We start from the raw sequence: 16385 nt of genomic DNA on the forward strand, positions 1-16385 counted from the left end.
CGGTTTGAAGATCTCTTAAAGGGGACCAGGTAAAGGACTAAAAAGAGTCACATATGGGTCGTTAATGGGATATGATCTGAATTCCTCTGGCATACGCTGATGAGAGTCGTAGGACTCTTGGGCTAAGTCACACAATGCACGTGTGCATGCGTGAATGGGAGTATGAGATCGAGCGTGAAATTCAGATCATATCCCATTAAGGTTCGTTCCATTAAGATTTTTATTTTTTAAATACTTATTTTCCGTTATACGAAGCAGGTTATTTTCTCACAATACATCACATTTAATTCAAAAAATAAGTACTTACTTGAAAAATAAACACTTATTTCAGTTAGCAGAACACAAACGTTTAATTTATTAAAATTTGCAAGAACACATATTAAGTGTGCAAATGCGGAGCGAGAATTGAGAGCACGACCGCACTCGTCATAATAAAAATGATTATGCGACCAAGCTGTTAAACGTTGTGGGGTAATCAACCAATCAAACGCACGATGATGCATTGGAACTACGAAAGCATCCAACGCAACGCAACGCAACGCAGCATGGGCCGGGTGGAGGCGGGACCCAATTAATCCCGTAAAAATCGGTGTTAATCCATACGCTACCCGGGCCTTTTAATCGAAATGGGCCAGGCCTGGTCCACCGGGCATGTGCGCATCTTGAACCGCACGAGCACCCGGGGCCCATCCATTCCGGTTCTCAACACCTCGCTCACATTTTGATGATGTTATTATTTGTCTCTGCTCCTTCTGGAAGCCCCAATTCCCTCGCCGTTTGTTAGCGGTTAAAATTTCGAGGAATGTTTGTTACGGTTACTCCTTTTGTCCCTTTTTTCAAGTGTTCAGTACGGCTCTGTGTGCCATTTTCAATGGTTATATTTCTCGACGTATATTATGCTTAATATTTTTAAAATCACTGTCTTGTAGAAATAATTGAGATACATCAAGGAATATTCATATTGCATATTTTTAGCAATATACATTAAGAGATATTAGACAATTAAACATAACATGCAAAACTGTAGTGGACATTTTAAAAGAAAGAGATGGAGTAAAATCTAGACGGATATATATAAATACTATAGGAGGGTGTTATGATAAAAAGTGAAATTTTTACTACTCCCTCCGTCCCTTTTTTTGTGTCCAGTATTCCATTTTGGACTGTCCCTTTATAAGTGTCCATTTTGTAAAGTTAGGGGGGTAAAATTTGGTGCATTGTCTATTTTGTCCCTAAATGTAGATTTCATTTTGAAAAGTTAGTGAGTAAAAGTGTAATGATGATGGGTAAGTAGGAAAAATGGAGGAAAAAGTTGATGTGAAATGTGTAATGATGATGTCTTTTTAATAAGTTGGAGTTACGAAGCAGGACACTTAAAAAGGGACGGAGGGAGTACTATAGAAGCATGATTAGTCATGAAGGGTTTTTGGATATTTTTTAAAAGGTGATATAGATTGATAAATTTGATATGAATAGGGTGACTGATATTTTCATAATGAATAACGATATTTTTTTAAATAGATTTCGGATAGAGAGGAGGACAAATTATGGACATGCACGGGGAGGGTAAATTTTATCTTGGTGTAGGGAGATTATTCAGTATCCTGGGTGACTGATATTTACATAATCAATAACGATATTTTTGTAGATAGAGTTCGGATAGAGAGGAGGACAAATTATGGATATGCATGGGGGAGGGTAAATTTTATCTTGGTGTAGGGAGATTATTCAGTATCCCGAATTTGCATATACATGCGGGAGTGCGAGTGCAGCCAAACTCTTGATATAAGCGAACCGCAGTGTCACATCAGAAATTATGTTATATTCGGGTTCATCATAACAAATAGGTCGTAAATATTGAAACATTCGAGATACCAAAACAATATATATATATATATATATATATATATATATATATATATATATATATATATATATACAGTCGGGTTCTGGTGAGGGATCCCGCATTTTAAAAAAATGCGGGACTCCCCTTCCCTATTGAATTTCGATGATCTGAGCCGCTCAAAGTGAGCAGAACGTGATTTTAAGGGTCCCCGCGAGAAATCAGCAAAAAAATGACCGGGAAGGGCTTCATCCGAGCAGTTTTCATTGAACGGTTAAAAAAAAAACTGCTCCGATGAAGCCCTTCCCGGTCATTTTTTTCGCTGATTTCTCGCGGGGACCCTTAAAATCACGTTCTGCACACATTGAGCGGTTCGGATTTTCAAAATTTGATCGGAAAATGAAAGTCCCGCATTTTAACAAAGTGAGGGATCCCTCACTTGATAATTTGTGTATATATATATATATATATATTAGAAATTTTCAAGTGAGAGATCCCTCATTTTGTTAAAATGAGGGACTTTTATTTCCCGATCAAATTTTGAAAATCCGAACCGTTCAATGTGTGCAGAACGTAATTTTAAGGGTCCCCGCGAGAAATCAGCAAAAAAAATAACCGGGAAGGACGTCATCCGAGCAGTTTTTTTTGAACCGTTCAATGAAAACTGCTCGGATGAAGCCCTTCCCGGTCATTTTTTTTGCTGATTTTTCACGGGGACCCTTAAAATCACGTTCTGATCACTTTGAGCGGCTCGGATCATCGAAATTCAATCGGAAAGGGGAGTCCCGCATTTTAATAAAATGAGGAATTCCTCACCGGAACCTAACTCATATATATATACCGATAGATCTAATCCATACTTATGGTAGTTTTATAGCTTACATCGAGTATACTCAATGTATTTTTCCAGTATCTATCTATAGTAGTGCTCATGGGATGTGCAAGTGGAGTCGTTTGATCCACTGAGTTGTAAAACTTCTTAGAATAAAAATAGACTTTTTACTGGTTTTTACAAATTCGACCCATATACTATATTACAATATTTACTGACCCAAAAATCACATTCTAATGTAATGTGTGAAGTTTCAGATATTGAACTTGAGTGTCCATAAATCCTTGCTCTGATTGTGCTCTGCTCATACATAGATAATTGCAAAATCAACTCAATACGTTTTCTTTTGTAGTAAGGAGTACTTAAAGTAATGTCGCTTACATTCGACAAGCATAGCAATCCCATCTTATAGTTTGGTAATTTTGTCTGCGAAATTTCTTGTAAATTAAGTTAGGCAAAGTCGTTGATGTAGAAAACTGATTGGGAGATACTGCCCAGTGGAGGTATTTGGCAGCGGTGATGAGCGATCGATTTGGCCATTCATTTCGGAAATTAACTGCTTGGATCTTGACCAAGCAATGGACGGTTCAAATTTGTATGCATTAAATTTCAATTTGAGCCGTCCGTGCCGAGATGAACGTCTAGACGCCGCTTGATCGGCGTAATGAAGTAAAAGCTAACAACTTTTGAAAATGTTTTCCTATCTTCTAATTTTGATTTGGACTTTGCTCGATAAACTGATAGTCACGTTAGCACTACGTAAAACAATTTCTTAGCTACTTGGGTTCAACTCCGTATTGGGTTGATTGAAATATATGTCGAATGGAGCCGGCTCCTCTCCAGTTTTCTTCTCTCTGGCCCTTGTCCAGTTTGCATTTTGGTGGGCCCATTCTAAGTGCACAACAGTTTATAATGTGAGATCTCATCGAAATCATGTCGATCGGTACACATTTATATTGACCAAATACACACAACTGGATTGGAATCCAGTGTGAATGATATACTTTTCAAATATAAATGTATACCAATCAAGTATCAATTGGTATTCGATCATCATAATTTATTAGGTGGTTGGAGTTCTCGACCAAATCTCCAATATGAACGATTCCAATTATTATTGTGGGCCTTGGTGTGGTTGGAGTTCTTGACGAAATCTACAACATGAACGGTTCCAATCATTATTGTGGACCTTGGGTGGGCCTACAAAAATGCAAACCGGAGAGAAGCAACCGGTTCCTTCCGAATTTACTCCAAATATGATCAAGCCAATCTTAAATTTGACAGAAACTCACTCCTTTTTTTTCTTTTTTTTTACACTATTCATTTTGAAAATTGATTTTCACTCCTTTTTTTTTATATCCACACCCCTTTTTATTTTTATGTTGAAAGTGTATGTATTTTTTTTGTTAGAAGACAAAAAAGAAAGTATGGATATAAGAAATGAGAGTATGAAAATCAGTTCCCTTAAATTTTTAGTTAAAAAATGTGTTACTTTTCAAACTGTGTGATGGTATAACTTTTTGGAACCAGGTCACACAAAAGTATTTTTACAAAAATACATGGCTGTTGATTTTGTCACTCCCTTTTTTTGTTAACGCCACTCCTCTGCAAGTGTATTTTTGGTGCAAAAATACACTTGCAGAGGAGTGACGTTAACAAAAAAAAAAGTGACAAAATCATTTCCCTAATACATTCGAATGAGATCCTAAATTACACGAAAATGGAGGTATAAAAAGAATTTTGGTACAAGTGATTTTACACTATCCAGCTCCATGTGCCCTCCCGTGCAACACAAAGTGCAGAAGCCCAATAAATGGGAAAATTATTCAATGCTCTTGCGTCACTGTCATGTGGTGCGCGCCCTAAATTGTTGTCGATTACATATTTATGTGTTCTCCATTGCCTAAGTGTGTAGAGTCCACTAAAATACTCTCTCCGTCTTGATTTGTTTGTCTCTTTTTTAACTTATACATGTTCAAATTGACCGTCCAATTTCAAAATTAATGGCTCAGATTACGTAAAATTTCAAATCAATGGATTAAATTTGATTTTCTTAATAAGTTAAAATTTGAAATTGAACAAATAAATCGGAACGGGAGGAGTATGTGATAAAAAAGAATTTAGGGCACCGCGATGGGATAATTACTCCAATAAATGGCAACCAATTCAAGTAAAAAAGTACTGCAGTAAAACATGAAAGGGAATTGGACATGTGATTGTAATAGGTCCACGTACCACCTATAGGGAATGATCATATATATGATTATGGGAGCATGTGAGTCAGGTATTGGGGTCTAGCCTTGATGATTGCATTCAATTAAAAAGCCTGTCTCTCACTTCCCAATAATGGAACCCCCTTCAATCATTTTCCTCTTTTAGTCAAACCAAAATTTGTGCTTTTGGCTCTTCTTGTTCTTTCTCCCTGTTCGTATTCGTAGTACATTTTCCTCTGCTGTACGTTTTAACAGCGGAGTCTAGTTAATTCTGGTTATATTAAATGGAAGTGCAAGTATGACACGCCGTCACCTTTTTTATGGTTTATTTTTCTGTCACAACACATTATTGTTGATGGAAGATCTCACCGTGCTTGTATCGGGGCTAAAACTAAGGTTACATCACAAGGGGATGATGTTAAGAGCACGTTTAGATCCAACAAGAGCGTACGGGAACTCAAACATAGGTTTTGTCTAACCAGATCTTGAATTTTCACCTCTTAACCGACCCCTAGTGAGTGCATGTGCAATGAATAAATAGCTATTGAAACAAGTGTACGGTGTGCCCATCAATCCGTGACCGACGTTGAGTGTAAAAGAGTTAATATGGACAACATTTCCACTAATCAGGGCTTTATGTTTTGGTTATTGGTAGTTAAGGTTGGTGGCCTCTTATTTTGAGCAAAACTTTTCGAAAGTAGTTGATTAAGGTACCGCAAAAGACCCCACAGCACCAAATTTGCACAGCAAATCCAAAACTTAAAGAAATGTATTGAACCAATTAACCACAAGGGAAAGAGCCCAATGCATTGAAAGTAGAAAAAATCTCAACTTTCGGCCATAGTGATGAGAATCAGAAACAGTAACCTGCTGTGCTATAGTTGATTTTTGGTCGGAAATATTTAGCCGAAGTGAACAATTCTGGCCGGGAAACCCAACTGTTGAATTGTGTCCTCGGCCATCTTTAGATCGAGCTACGTTTTTAACAGCTCTCCTCACATATTTTACGCAGACTTTCTAGTTTCTATCCGATTAAATTTAGCGTCTGTCCAAACGCTAATGGTCTTCCTCGAGGTGGCAAAACTTGTTCAAGCCGAGCTCCCGGGGATAACACGCTAGTGGCAGCTCTGGGATTTTCAAAAAGGGGATATTCAAACATTATGGAGTACCTTTACTAGCTCAATGACCCAATTATTGTCCACAAGATCTTACTATCTCCGTCCCAATTTAACAGTCTCTCGTTCTATTCTAACCGAATAGAAAACTAGTTACTCATATCTTTAAATTGGTAAAGAATTTTATATTCAAGGATCTAGCTCCTCTCCAGTAATGGGAGAGGAGCTTCTCGTCCAGTTACTCCTTTGTCGGGCTCATACCGGACCAATATTAATGATTGGAATCGTTCATTATGTAAATCTCGTCGAATGGCGAAAAATTGTTTGAGGCCCATGATCCCATTAAGAGCAGGAAATCAGTACCTTCGTCATTTTTTTTAAGGCCCATGACCCCATTAAGGCTACCCCATGATGTGACCTCATAAGAACCAGGAAAAACACCATAGTGAGACAACGCATCAGATGAAAGGGTGAGCAATAACAATGAGAGCATGCATGTTCTTGAGGGAAAAGTACAACTCCCCATTCGGTAGGGCACATAAAGCACACAAGATTATCTATTGAGTGTTAATTCTCACTTAATGTTTGGCCAATCACGACTCACAACACACACATCCGATCATTGGTAGGTGAGAAATGATAAACAAAAAGATAAGGTCGTACATAATTTACACAACCAGGAATTGCCCCAGTGGTTTGGACCCAAACTTTAGGAGTACTTCTCACGGTTTGCAGTTCGATTTTCCATCAGGTGAGTAACCCGAAGTAAGTGAAGGGTCGTCACTGGTGTGGCCGCGCTAGCTCCCCCGGAGGTTTGGATTGCATAATCGAGTCCATATAAGTGACCTGGGTGTAAAACTGCTAACTGCTCCTCTGTCATAAAAAATAAAAATAAATAAATAAGTCGGTGCATAATTTTCATGCAGAATGACACGGTTGTTTGTGAGCAATTCGTTTGGGAACATAACACCCGTCATTACGGCTTATAATTTGCACGATGTCGCTTTCAAATCGCTAATTTTTCTCTGTGGACATGTTATGTGCGCAGGTTTACCATTTAATTTTCTTAAACTTTTGTTTGGCCCAGGCCAACTTAAGCGGAGCTCAACTAATTCTCTTTCCGGTTCGATCAAAGACAAGTCATTTACGCTGAGACTAAAGAATTAACAAGAAATTGCTTTCTTGAGGCCTAATTCTCCAAGAATCGAACGGTAGTCAATTGTATTTGAAGCAAATCCACCAATGAACTGGACTAACCCTAGCGCAGCAAGTTTAGGCTGAGGAGTCGTCCGCACACAACTTTTCAAACTTCGGAATAAATAGACAGGGACAGTGCCCTTTGGAGCCAGTTGACTGACAGACGTCACAATTGAATAAACCATAATGATAGGTAGGTAGCTCGAAAAGTGAATCCGAAAATGTCCCGAAAAGAGAAATCAATAATTCAAATTCACTTTCATGGAATCCGGACCACTGATTTCTTTTTTCAAAACATTTTCGGGCTACCTAGCGTTGCGATAAATGACTCTAGATGGGTAACCTTCACCAATCATCAGTCCAAATTGATTTTGAAATGTGGTTTACTTCCCAATTTCTACGGATAACCCTTCCTGGGTTCTGGATTTTGCGCTTGTTTCCAGGAGTATCCCTAGTTTTCTTCTTTCTTACAATTCCCACCATGCAATGTTACACAATTACTCACAGGCTTGCTAAATTACTTTCTTGGCAAAGGGCTAAAGGGATGAACAATAATTGAACTGCAAACGAATCGGTTCATAAACAGCTCAAGCACAACTCGTTTGGTTTAGAGTTTGAGTTTGACTTCGAGCTTGATATTTAAACGAACTGAGAACCGAGCTCAAACTAGAATGAACACATTTCGAGCATAATGTCAGTAAAACTACTTGTATAGTGATTTTGCAAACTGGATGATGATACACAGATAATGCCAGAAATCAATCAACATTCTCAAAATTCTTGTGCACATTTTTTTTCACAGAAATTTAAGAACTTCACATTAACCGCCAGCCTAAGAGCCATTGAGTCAACATTTTCCTTGTAATAACATGAATTTTGTGTTTGAGCAATTTGTTAAGTACTTAAACCAAGTTTATGCACTGAGCTCAAGCCTAGATTCAAGCATGATACATAAACGAACCGAGCTAAAGATTAATTCCCTCCAAAAATTTAGAATCAAAACACAGCAATTCTCACGTACAACAATTTCATGCTATAATTATGCACTTGAGCTCAGACTTCAGCATGCATGGATGGAGGGACCATTTTACTATTGAATAACCTGCATTCCTAAGAAAAGCCACTAAAGTTTCTCATCCAAGCAAAAATGGCATCATATCTAGGACTTCTATCTGTCCTCTTGCACCTGCAGTAGGCGGTATCACTGGATGCAGATAGAAAGGGAAACAAAAATCTATTGAAAAGCCCAAAAAGGATTTTTTTTTTTTTTTTGGGGTCAAACGGAAATTTCCAAAAAGGCTTTTGCCAAACCAAGAACCCCACCACATGCACAAGAAAGCCATGAGATGAATTACAGTTCATATAAAACATACATAAGCAAACTGAAAGAATTAAGCACTGCTGATATCAACACTTCCTAATTTCATCTTTCTCTTCCTACATGTGAGTGAACAAGATCAAAAAAGCATTAAAACACTACAGCGGTAAATAACTACAGTATCAAACAAATATAGCCTCTTATTGCAGCCAACATCAGGCCGCTGATAATAAAACAGAGTACAAGTACTGGGAGCAAATTGTAACTAAGGATGCAACATTAGGCCTAAAAGAGACGCTGTGTGCTTCCAATTGAGAAAAAAAAAAAAAAAAGTTTTATGAAGAACAGGCACGGAGGCTCAAGCCTTTCCATTCCAAAGATATTTCCAACAAATTCGTCACCATTTTTGTCCCGTGCGCACCTAATCCAAATGTTTTGACTGTGAAAACAAACCAAAGCCCTACTGGACGGAAATTACCTGAACGCTCAGCAAGAGAGTTATAATGGAACACCAGAGAAACCATTGATGGTTTTGTATTCCCAAATGCTGAAATCTAATACCGATACAATGACCGAAGACGATCATATTCAGATGGAGCTGCTCCAAGATGACGATACTCCGATGGCGGTGGAGCAGCAAGACGGTACTCTGCCCGTGGTTCCACAGGAGGATAGTACTCGGGCGGCGCTAGGACTGCAGGAGAATACAGACTATCACGGTATGAAGGAATTTCCCTGTACGACATATAGGGATCACGGCTGCCAATCTCATCCCGATGCCTTACATCCAAATCTAGAAGCCTAGGGTCACGACGCTCAACAACTACCTCCCGTCCGTAGGCATCAAGTTCTACTGTCCTCCCGTAAGAAGCATATGGCAGAGCACCAGCTGTTGGTGGAGGCAAAGGTTGAAGGCGGTGCAGAGGTGCCAGCTCTCTTTCATACATGATAGGATGGTCACGGTGCCGGTGGGCCCCAACCAATGGAGAGAGCCTCTCTTCATCCCGATCCCGCCGCCTATATGTCTCTCTATCATATGCAGGAGGACGGGCCTCACGGTACCGGCGGTCTGCAATCAATGCAGAGGAGCGCCTCTCTTCGTCCTGACCCCGCCTCTCTTCGTCCCGACTCCGCCGACGGATTCTGCCTCCGTCTACGCGAATACGAGGTTCAGCTCTGCCTCTGGCGATACGAGGGTCAGCTCTGCCTCTTGCGATATGAGGTTCAGCTCGGCCTCTCGCAATACGAGGTTCAGCTCTGACTCTCGCGATACGAGGTTCAGCTCTGCCTCTCGCGATACGAGGTTCAGCTCTCGCAATACGAGGTTCAGCTCTCGCAATACGAGGTTCAGCTCTCGCGATATGAGTCTCTGTTCTCGCTTTTCTGCTTAACTTCTTAGACTTGGAGCCTCTGCTGGAAACAGAAAAGAGCTTACACAGGTCCTTCACCTATCAAAGAATATATGCTTTTCAGTAGTTTCCAAAGTCTGCAGATGAGTGAATACCAACGTCACTACTTTTAGTATACCATCAAGGAAACCATTAACAGACCTGTTGTGAGGTCAGTTGGCAATTGAACTTGTTTTTTCCATAGTAGTTTTCTTTGATTACAGTTTTGAACTTCTCCTCTGCCAGCGGCAAGCAATCATCCAAAACAGTAAAACGGACCTACAACAAAATTCCATGTTTACCTTGAGGTCGCATATAAAGGAGTTATTCTCTCAGTCACTGAAAGTGATGCAACGAAGAATCCAGGTAAAGACTGAAAGTAATTTGTCTTCACTACATCATGAAGAGGAGGCATAAAACAGAAATCCAGGAGTTGAAATAGGGGGACCTCTTGTGGGTTGGCTGACTGCTCGATCAAAACAATACAACTCCACAAGACAACACAGAAAATCAAGTCAACTTACTAGGCTGTTTTCTCTCTTTTTTCCCCTTTCAGCAGGTTATGGGCTTGAAACAGAGATAAACAGCACACTCCACAGCACACTCCACAAACAGCATAAGAATGGGTCATATTCCAGAAATACATGAGTGAGTTAGTCCCACTCTAATGGATAGAAAAAGCAGTGTTTAAGAAAGTTGCAAGACAAATGCCCAACCACAACTACTAAAGTAACCAAGTAACTCCCATTGACAATAGTGCACAAACTTATCCTAGCAAGTTATATTCTGAACTAGTGACAAGTAGGGATTGACTTCAACTTCTCTTCATTCCCGTAATCTGCGAAATTAACCATATTAGCCAGAGATGTAAATAACATCTCCAATGAATCCATCTAACCTCAATTTAGCAGCATAACTGGACAACATTTTTAAGTCCATCTTCATGTATTGCCATCACCATTCCCTTCTAATCAACTAGGGAAAAGGTTTGTTCATTGTACTCGAGTCCGGTGACAATCAAGATTCTTCATAACTTAATCTAACTTATGTATTGTAGAAAGAGAGACGTAAACTTATGGTGATAGATACATGGCTATATATCTGAATGTATACAAACAACGTACCCCAACGTGTCCCTTTTTGTAAAGATATAGCGTATCTGTGTGTCCGAGTCGCCTCATATCCGTGTCCCATGTTTGTATTCGTGCTTCTTAGAGTACTAGTAACTAGTATACTACACCAGAAGAAAGTTAAAGATTTGTCCCTAGACATTGTTAAAATCGATATTCCCTCCGCTCCTAATTGTTCATCCCCTATTCCATTTTGGGATGTTTCAAAATGTTTTTCCCTATAGGAAAGTCAATAATCTAAAGTTGTTATGCTTCCAAAACTATCCTAGTATCCTCACAAATGTCTATGATTGTACAACAAATGAGTTAGAATAAAGGACAATAAAGGAAATAACACTTTGAGATTTGACATAAATTGTGATCATTACATGTTCCTTTAAAAAGTTGGAATTGTCAAAAGGGATTAACAATTAGGAACAGAGGGAGTATTCTTGAATCCGTATTTTCTCTCTATAAGGATGTGTTATGGAGATACGATACGATAAGTTCACTAACTGTAGAAAGCTATATCAACAGATGCAACCAAAATAATAGAAAAAGGAAGGCAAAACACCGTAATGATCTCAAGTCAAGCATGCCACAACAGAACTCCTGGGAGGAAAAGTTGAGCATTGGCTAGGTGAACTGGAAATAGCGCTGAACTCATATTGTCTTCATGTAACGGAAAAGTGTATGAGACCAAAGTTATTTATCCATAAAACAAAAATAAGTGAAACCAAAACATCCTTTAACTCTTCACATGGCAACACACACGCCCGAGGGGAGAGAGAGAGAGAGAGAGAGAGAGAGAGAGAGAGAGAGAGAGAGAGTTAACACACGTATTCAGGTGTATATTGACAGGTGGAGACAAAGAAAAACATAAAAGCATCCCAAGGTCAACTCATGAAAGCAAAGTTCAACTTGGAGAATTAGATAAGCCTCATGAGCAGTGAAATCTAGGATTCGCTATGCTTGAATCCTTTGATGGCAAGGACTACCCATAAAACCCTTTCTCCCAATAAATGCCATATCAGCATTTTTACTGATTTGGTTCAGGACTTAGAGCTTCCATCTCAGTCAATCTAGTAAGGAAGCAGTGAGATAAGAAAAGATACATGCAGAAGATAAGACTCTGCAAAAGGTGAAAAAGAAGATGAAAATCTGAGAATTTGGTACTGGGACTGGGTGAAGAGAAAGGTCAGGCCTTCTTCCATATTTCCTCAAATCCTAGTTTTACCAAAGATGGGGAACCAAGTCAACTCTAGCCATCAGGCTTGAGCTTGTCAGTCGAGCTGATATTGAACAGGTTTGGTCTTCCCCGATTCTGAAGCTAAACATTTACCATGTCTGCAGGCCTGTTGAGCATGTACAGTCACCTCCTTAAAATGCAGCATATACAACTAGGCATGAGTCCAATATAAAGATAATAACCATACTACTAGTATTATTCTCCTTAGAGCCAGCCGCACTCAATTAACTCAAAACATGCAACACCTTAAGTCACACCAAATTCTGTCAACTAGGAGCATGAGTTAAGCGTGCCACATTACACTAAGAAAGTTCGCAAGTGAAGTGGTCTGATGCTAGTGCAGATTCATGAAAATAAGAACCAAGAAAGTGATTAATGATAAATGAATATTGCAGAAAGCTATAAGACACTGAAAGTGGCTCAGCTGTGATGAAACACAATAAAAATCATAATGTTGAATCCTGGCTGAAGGGTTCAACAAGTCCAGGTAAAAGATGCCAAGAAGCATCAGTTCCTAGTGCCTTAATTCGCATTAAAATCAAAGATCTTTCTTCAAATAGGCTTCCCAGCAGCCAACACCCACTAAAACTCCTGTCCAGGGAGTGAGAACCAGTAAACCTGTCACTGACTGGCACAAGGATGCAGTTGTACGTTTAGTGAGTGTAGCGGCCATACGAAATCCCATTAAGATAAAGCACAAGAAGTGAGAAACGTGACCATAAAGTCTAAAGAAAGACCAAACAGAAATCCTCATACACCTACATCCTTTACATGGCAACTCATGGTTAAACTAAGGACATGGTAACTTTTCTCGCAAAATTGTTCCCCATCTAATATGTAAGAGATCCCTGAGAGAGCAGACGAGGCATGGAAAATGGATGTGCTCGCGGCCATACGAAATCCCATTAAGATAAAGCACAAGAAGTGAGAAACGTGACCATAAAGTCTAAAGAAAGACCAAACAGAAATCCTCATACACCTACATCCTTTACATGGCAACTCATGGTTAAACTAAGGACATGGTAACTTTTTTTGCAACATGGTTCCCCATCTAATATGTAAGAGATCCCTGAGAGAGCAGAAGAGGCATGGAAAATGGATGTGCTCAAGCACATGAACAAAGTACTTCCTGCTTCTTATACTATCAAAAGGTTTGTAAAAGAGGAGGCTTCTAATATTCTGAAGTTAAGTTGCACCAAGTAATCAACCAGTAAAGACTAACACTTCATATACAAGTAGTCACTAACCTGAGATGGGAATGCTGACTTGAAAGCCTTGGGTTCAATATTATAACCCCCAGGTCCTGCAGCTTTGTAAATCCCATACATCAGTTTGAGATCAAAATCGAACAAAAACAGCCTCATCCCTTTATAAACCTTTTCAACAATATCTCTCTTGCTAGCAGGCAGCCCAAGAACGTTGTAACGGTAGCAGTCCTTCTTTGTCTTCGAGCTGCACATGAAAATCATCCCCATACTCTCAGCCCTCTTGGAAGTCTTTTCCTTGCCTGATGGTCCTGGCTTATCTTCCGCTTTCGTTGCTAGTGTCTCAGAACCCAATCCTGCCACCTTATTCTTTCTGCCTCGTTTCCTTGGTCTTTTGACTTTCTCCCCAGAATTTGCTCCTACTTTCTTGTTTTCTAGCTCATTTGTGTTCTCCTCCTCCTCTTCCTTCTCCTCCTCCTCGATCTCCTTCTTTCTGCTTCGTTTCCTCGATCCTTGGACTTTCTCCGTTGAATTTGCTCCTACTTTCTCTTCTTCTAGTTCAATTGCATTTTCCTCTTTCTCAACTCCTTTTTCCTCCTCCTCCTCCTCCTCATGCTCATCCTCTTCCTCTTCCTCCCCATCCTCCTCGTCCTCCTCATCATCATCTTCTGATGTTGCATTCCATTCCTTATCGTCGTCTTCGATTGCATTCGCCTCATTGTTTTTGTATTCTTCAATTTTATAACCTCCATTTTTTCCTTCTTCTACACTTGCAGTCACTTCATTCTTCTCTTCTTCTTCCATTACAATTTCCCCATTCTTCATTTCTACAACTGCATTTTCTCCATTCACTACTTCTTTGCCAGTATTCTCCTCATCTTTACTCTGACAATCAACCCCAGTTTCTTTGCCATTCATTTTCACCGGGCTGGAGCTAGAAACGCCATCAATTCCTTTCTCATTGACCATCTTTGTCCTCTATAAACGCCGGGGAAAAATAAAATAAGATACCCCACAAAACCCCCTAACCTAACAGAAGTAGCCAAACCGAGCTACTCTGGTAAAGTAGCACTGCTGAACTGTTAACAAAGCTCGGTCAAAGAAAGAAATTAGCAAAATCGCGATCTAGTGTTAACCTTATGGATGGCAATTGTTAATCCTCTGACTACAGACTACCTATGACCTTAAATGGGATACAGTCATACAAGATAAAAACCATAAAAACACAAAAATTGGATTCCAATTGAATGATTTTTTGTTTGGTCAGATGATTCAAAAATCAAACATCAGAAAAACAGATTAGAAGACCTGAGAAGCCCTGATAATTGAGTGCAAACAAGATAGTCGATGGAATAACCACCTATATCTCTCATTTACGATTGGACACAAGGAATCAGCAAAATCAGAACCATTAACAAACCCCTTCTTCTCGGTTTCGTTACCTTCGACTGAAAAAACGTAACTTTAAGTAAAATAAAAGGAGACATGAACTGATAAATTGAACATCCACACAGGGTTAGGGTTAACGATTTAACAGACACCAAATCTACATGGTTAGGCATCTAAATTGCCCCATAAAAAAGACGGAGAGATACATACGGCCAGGGAGAGAGAGAGAGAGAGAGAGAGAGAGAGAGAGAGAGAGAGAGAGAGAGAGAGAGAGAGAGACCTGCGCTTATCGTCGCCGGAGCTCTGTGGTTCTGATTCTGATGGGATTGTAATTTAGGTCTGATACAAATACTCTAATACTCTATAAAGTATTGGGACAATTAGATAGAAAACCCTAGGGTTTGGCCTGTGTCACAGATTACTCCTCAAATTTGTACTTTTTTCAGTTCAGACGCTATGGCTCCTAATTTAACAACAACGTAAACCCTCCGTGTATCCTGCTCAACTTCTCCGACCGGGGCGAATGCGCCCGGCACGGTGTATCTAACCATTTGAACTTGTGGTAAATTATAAGATTTGATTTACCGCACAATGTCACGATCCTATCAATAGACTGTAGACCGTCGTGTATATAGAATCAAACACAAGTAATTTTTCCCGAGTTGCCATCACCGAAAACTTCACTTTGTAACCCCCGGCCACATACTCTCTCCGTCCCCGGCTGTAGTGCCCCCTTTCTTTCCTTGTATAATCAGATTGATAACCTTATCAGATCTAAAGAAAATGAACGGAGTTCGAGTTTGAGTTACTCGGTAATGATATCACAATTGATTTTAAGAATTGAGTGTGTGATAATTGGTTGTTGATTTGGATTCGTATTGGAAGTAGCAATGGCGATGGGTGTAAAATGCCAGAAATACAAAGACAATAATAACGTGTCTGTGATTTGAGATTCAAAAATCCATGTGACAACAAATGAAAGGAGAACATATATACAAGTTTCTTCTGACACCTACTATTATTCATTAATCACAATTTCAAAGCATTCCACACCTTACTTACGATCACTACTTCCGTTGCTATCAATTACTGTACTACTGTCAATAGTCCTCGCTCACTTTTGACATAATGAATTGTCTTTTTAAGTAAACGTCTCGTTAAAATATGAGATATTGAGTCACAATTTCCGTCGTGAAAAATAATGATTTTGGTGACCTTTTGACAATATGACAATAGTACTGATGGTCGTCTTATCCCTAAGAGTATCCACAGTGGGATAAGCAAAACAAAAAATTATTAAAATTAGTAATGTTGGATCAAAAAAGTGCTCACATTGAAATAACCAAACCTAGCAATTCTTTAACAACTCATCAAATTTGGGCTCTTCAATAATCACAGTTAGTAATATTTTTGTTAATAACCAAATTTTATCTCTCAATCAAGTACACCAATATTACACAAAAACCTTCTCTCTTCCACTATCTCTCTCTCAACAATGTTTTCAAAATATAATTTTAAAAAACTGTA

General features: G+C 39.3%; 1 protein-coding gene across 3 annotated transcripts; it reads right to left on the reverse strand.

Annotated features, from left to right (window-relative positions):
* Positions 1-8700: 8700 nt before the first annotated feature.
* LOC131304510 (uncharacterized) lies at positions 8701-15299 on the reverse strand. Of its 3 annotated transcripts, XM_058331774.1 has the most exons (5): positions 15139-15299; positions 13512-14447; positions 10069-10185; positions 9795-9966; positions 8701-9740 (listed from the first exon to the last, which is right to left on the reverse strand). In XM_058331774.1, the coding sequence occupies exons 2-5, from the start codon at positions 14436-14438 to the stop codon at positions 9073-9075; spliced, it is 1884 nt and encodes a 627-aa protein (XP_058187757.1). In that variant the 5' UTR covers positions 14439-14447; positions 15139-15299; the 3' UTR covers positions 8701-9072. The 3 variants fall into 3 exon arrangements, with proteins under 3 accessions (XP_058187757.1, XP_058187742.1, XP_058187749.1); XM_058331759.1 differs by having other exon boundaries at positions 8701-9966; XM_058331766.1 differs by having other exon boundaries at positions 8701-9966; positions 13512-14548; positions 15139-15290.
* Positions 15300-16385: the final 1086 nt, after the last annotated feature.

The sequence above is a fragment of the Rhododendron vialii genome, chromosome 1a, assembly GCF_030253575.1.
Source record: "Rhododendron vialii isolate Sample 1 chromosome 1a, ASM3025357v1".
Lineage (NCBI taxonomy): Eukaryota > Viridiplantae > Streptophyta > Magnoliopsida > Ericales > Ericaceae > Rhododendron > Rhododendron vialii.

Bases quoted from the DNA above. Each gene is read 5' to 3' on its own strand.
- LOC131304510 (XM_058331759.1), bottom strand. From the start codon at position 14,438: ATGGTCAATGAGAAAGGAATTGATGGCGTTTCTAGCTCCAGCCCGGTG. The intron at 10,186-13,511 runs GTTAGTGACTAC...ATTTTGTTGTAG, and splicing joins AGTCAGCATTCCCATCTCAG to GTCCGTTTTACTGTTTTGGA. The intron at 9,967-10,068 runs GTCTGTTAATGG...ATTCTTTGATAG, and splicing joins GCCAACTGACCTCACAACAG to GTGAAGGACCTGTGTAAGCT.